We start from the raw sequence: 3,923 nt of genomic DNA, 5'->3' as shown, positions 1-3,923 counted from the left end.
TTGATCAATTGCTATCACAAACTTCCATGATCCTATGTATTTTTAATTTTTTAATTTTTTTATTTTTTATTGGTGTTCAATTTGTCAACATATAGAATAACACCCAGTGCTCATCCTGTCAAGCGCCCACCTCAGTGCCCGTCACCCAGTCACCCCCACCCCTCTCCCACCTCCCCTTCCACCACCCCTACTATGTATTTTTTAAATTTTATTTAACTCATAAAGTATAAATGTGACAAATGAGCTTCCTGAATATTTCTCAAAATTTCAGTCATTAATTGATATTCTTTCTTTTGCTGTATTGTTTTCAAACACTTTGCTTTCTAATGTAAGAGAAATTCCGTCGGTTTAACATGATCCATTGACAATATTTGACCATGTAGGAAAATATAGTATGCTCTACAGAAATCAAAGTTCAGTAGTTCAAACTGGATCTATAAACAAATGTGCATTTCTTCAGGATTCATTCCCAGAATACTAAGAGTGTTTTCTCTGGTAATTTAAAGGAGGATCACTTATTTTATTTGTAAGGTATAAGAACTGGAAAATATGGACAAAATCTTTTCTTGTTTAAGACTAACTCATATAATTAGCAGTTCTTTATCTAAATATGTCATTAATAGTAATAAAATATATTATCAAAATAATATTTAAATATTTTTAAAAGTAGTAGTAACAGTGAGTAAAATATGTAATTATTCTCATGATTGCCATTATGAAATTATGTCATGCTAGATTTATAAAAGACAAAATAAAGAGAATCAGCTTAATTCAATAAATCAAGAAAAATTAATCTTAACTCTATGTCAATATTCATTTTAATAAATTTTACATTATTGTGTTTATAGAGTTAATTTCACCTTTGGTTGTGTGTTCTTTCTTTCAGAAACCTAAGTCCCTGTGGAAGCATACGCCAAAGCAAATATATGACAAGCCAGAGAAACATCTCCGAATTCATACTTCTAGGACTTTCATATGACCAGAGCATACAGATATTTTGTTTTGTCATTTTCTTACTCTGTTATGTTGCTCTGTTGGCAGGAAATCTTCTGATCCTTATCTCCATTCGATGCAGCCCTCTTTTTCACCAACCAATGTACTACTTCCTTATACACTTATCCTTAATAGACATCTGCTACACCTCTACAGTTACACCCAAGTTAATTGGTGACTTGCTAGTGGAAAGGAAAACCATCTCCTATGACAATTGCATGTTACAGGTCTTTACAATGCACTTCTTTGGAGGCATTGAGATCTTCATTCTCACCGCCATGGCCTTTGATCGCTATGCTGCCATCTGCAAACCTCTCCACTACGTGATTATCATGAACAGGACAAGATGCAATCTCCTAGTCTTAGCTGCTTGGGCTGGTGGGGCCATTCATGCCTTTCCTTTATTTTCTACTGCAATTGGTTTGCCCTTCTGTGGTCCTAATGAAATTGATCACTATTTTTGTGATATTTTTCCTTTGCTTAAAGTGGCCTGTACTGATACTTACATCACTGGTGTCCTTGTGATTGCCTTTTCGGGTATGGTCGCATTAGTTACCTTTATTGTCTTATCTGTTTCTTATGGCATTATACTGTTCACTTTAAGAAATCTCTCAGCTGAAGGAAGACGCAAAGCCCTCTCTACCTGTTGGTCTCATATCACTGTGGTCATCTTATTTTTTGGGCCTGTAATCTTTATCTACCTTAGGTCACCTACTACTTTTCCTGAGGACAAAATATTTGCTCTGTTTTACACCATCATTGCTCCTATGTTCAATCCCTTAATCTATACTCTGAGAAATTCAGAGATGAAAAAAGCCATGAGGAAAGTTTGGTGTCCATCAGTATTTTCAAAGGAAGCATGAAATTAATTTGAAGAAGTTTATTGGTTAAGCAACTCTGGGAAACAGAAGAGGGAGATGTGAATGAAAAAATCAGGGACTATCTCATAGGTTTTGTATATCATCAGTAGTGCAAGCAGAATGAAGGGGGCAATAGGACTACAGGTTTAAAGTAATCTTGGAAGAAATACTAATTCTTGCATTCCAAAATTAATTGGAAACTTAGTCTTTGGAGTATTAAGATCGTAGAGGTAGTGTAACCTTCATGAAGAAACGATTGAGTCAATGGACATAAACCAATGTTATATTAATTAGTGAATTATAAAAGAAAATATTTTGATGATAATTTTATTAAAATACTAGACTCAGAGGCCAGACCACAAAATAATAGATATTCTTTGTTAGTTCAGAAGTTGTAATCTAATAAAAAAGGTTATGATCTAAAACTAAATGAATTAATCTAAATTTGTGATAGAACATTCATATATAGAGAAGAGACAGAGAGACAGAAAGAATTAGCAAAGAGAAACAAGATGTGATTTCATCCATAAGTAAATGAAAAAACTAATGCATTTTGGTTGCACGTGGATTTATTTTTAAAGATTTTGCTTATTTATTCATGAAAGACACTGAGAGAGGGAGAAACACAGACAAAGGGAGAAGGAAGCTCACTTCAGGGAGCCCGATGTGGGACTTGATCCTGGAATCCTGGGATCACGTCCTGAGCCAAAGGCAGAAGCTCAACCAGGGCCCCCCAGGCATCCTGCACATGGGTGTTTATGGCAGCTTTCTTCCTAATCAGCACACCTTGGATGCAACCAAGATGTCTTCCTGGACGTGAAGAAATAAACTATTGAACATCTGGAGAATGGGGCATTATTCAGCACTAAAAAGAACTTAGCAATAAAGGTAAGAAACTATATGCAGGAAACATAAATGAATATTTCAGGGTTAAAGAAGCCAGTGTGAAGGGAGAAACTTTGTATGATTTCAGCTAGAGTTCTTCCTTCAGTTACAAGGGAGTTATGTCCCAATAATCCATCATAAGTAGAAAATATCTTACATCAAAAATTCATGTAACACTTTCAACGTATCAAACCTTATAGCTTAGCCTAGCCTAACTTAACTGTGCTCAGAACACTTACATTAATTAGCTTACAGTTGGGAAAAGTCATCAAATACAAGGCCTATTTTATGATAAACATTTGAAAAATATCATGTAACTTATTGAATACTGTACTTTAACATGAAAAAGAAAATGGTTATATGGGTACAGAATTGTTGTAAGTTTGATCATTGACCCACGAGAAGCTCACTGTCCCTGCCCACCACCACAAAAGAGTATTATACTGCATATCACTAGCCCAGAAAAATATCTAAATCCAAAATTCAGAATACAATTTCTACTACACTTATGCATCACTTTTGCCCAATTGTAAAGGGAAAAGTACAAGTCAAACCATTGTAAGTTGGGAGCAATCTGTGTATGACATTCTGGAAAAGGCAAAACTATGGAAAGAGCAAAAAGATCCATCCGTGGATGCCAAGGATTAAAGACAGAGAGGCATGAATAGGTGGAACATAGAGGATTTTTAGGGTAGTGAAACTTCTGTATGTCACTTGCATTTTGGAAATTGTCATTATACATCTCAGACCTCACAGAATGTACAGCAGCAACAGTGAAGCCTGATGTAAACTGAATTTTGGGTAATAATGATGTGTCAGTGTAGGTTCATTTGACTGTAACACATGTAGCACTCTGGGGGAGAGGCTGTCCCAGTGAGAGGGACAGGTGGGTATCTCTGTAGTTTCCACTGTATATTATGATGAAAGTAAAACTGCTCTACAAAATAAAATGCATTAATTAAAAACAACTGCATTGCAGCACAATACCTGGATGAAATCATCTTGTAACTAAATGAAGCATCTTCTGAAAAAGATTTTCTAGTATAAACAGGTAATACCCTAAAATCTTTCAACTGTAATATCAGGTCTTTTGCTCGTGTTTCATAGTTTCAAAGATATGATCTCTTAAGAAACAAAGCAATTATGACAGAGAAGGGACTGGATAGTGGAATTTTATGAGAAGAA

At 35.2% G+C, this 3,923-nt stretch overlaps 1 protein-coding gene across 1 annotated transcript; it reads left to right on the top strand.

Moving 5' to 3' along the window:
- Positions 1–926: 926 nt before the first annotated feature.
- OR4P30 (olfactory receptor family 4 subfamily P member 30) lies at positions 927–1,856 on the top strand. Its single transcript, NM_001388626.1, is given in 1 exon segment — positions 927–1,856. A coding segment is annotated over 1 exon segment (930 nt).
- The last annotated feature ends 2,067 nt before the right edge of the window (positions 1,857–3,923 follow it).

The sequence above is a fragment of the Canis lupus genome, chromosome 18 (genome assembly GCF_011100685.1).
Source record: "Canis lupus familiaris isolate Mischka breed German Shepherd chromosome 18, alternate assembly UU_Cfam_GSD_1.0, whole genome shotgun sequence".
Lineage (NCBI taxonomy): Eukaryota > Metazoa > Chordata > Mammalia > Carnivora > Canidae > Canis > Canis lupus.
The sequence above is the reverse complement of the archived record's forward strand: the minus strand, read 5'-3'. Positions and strand labels throughout refer to the sequence as shown.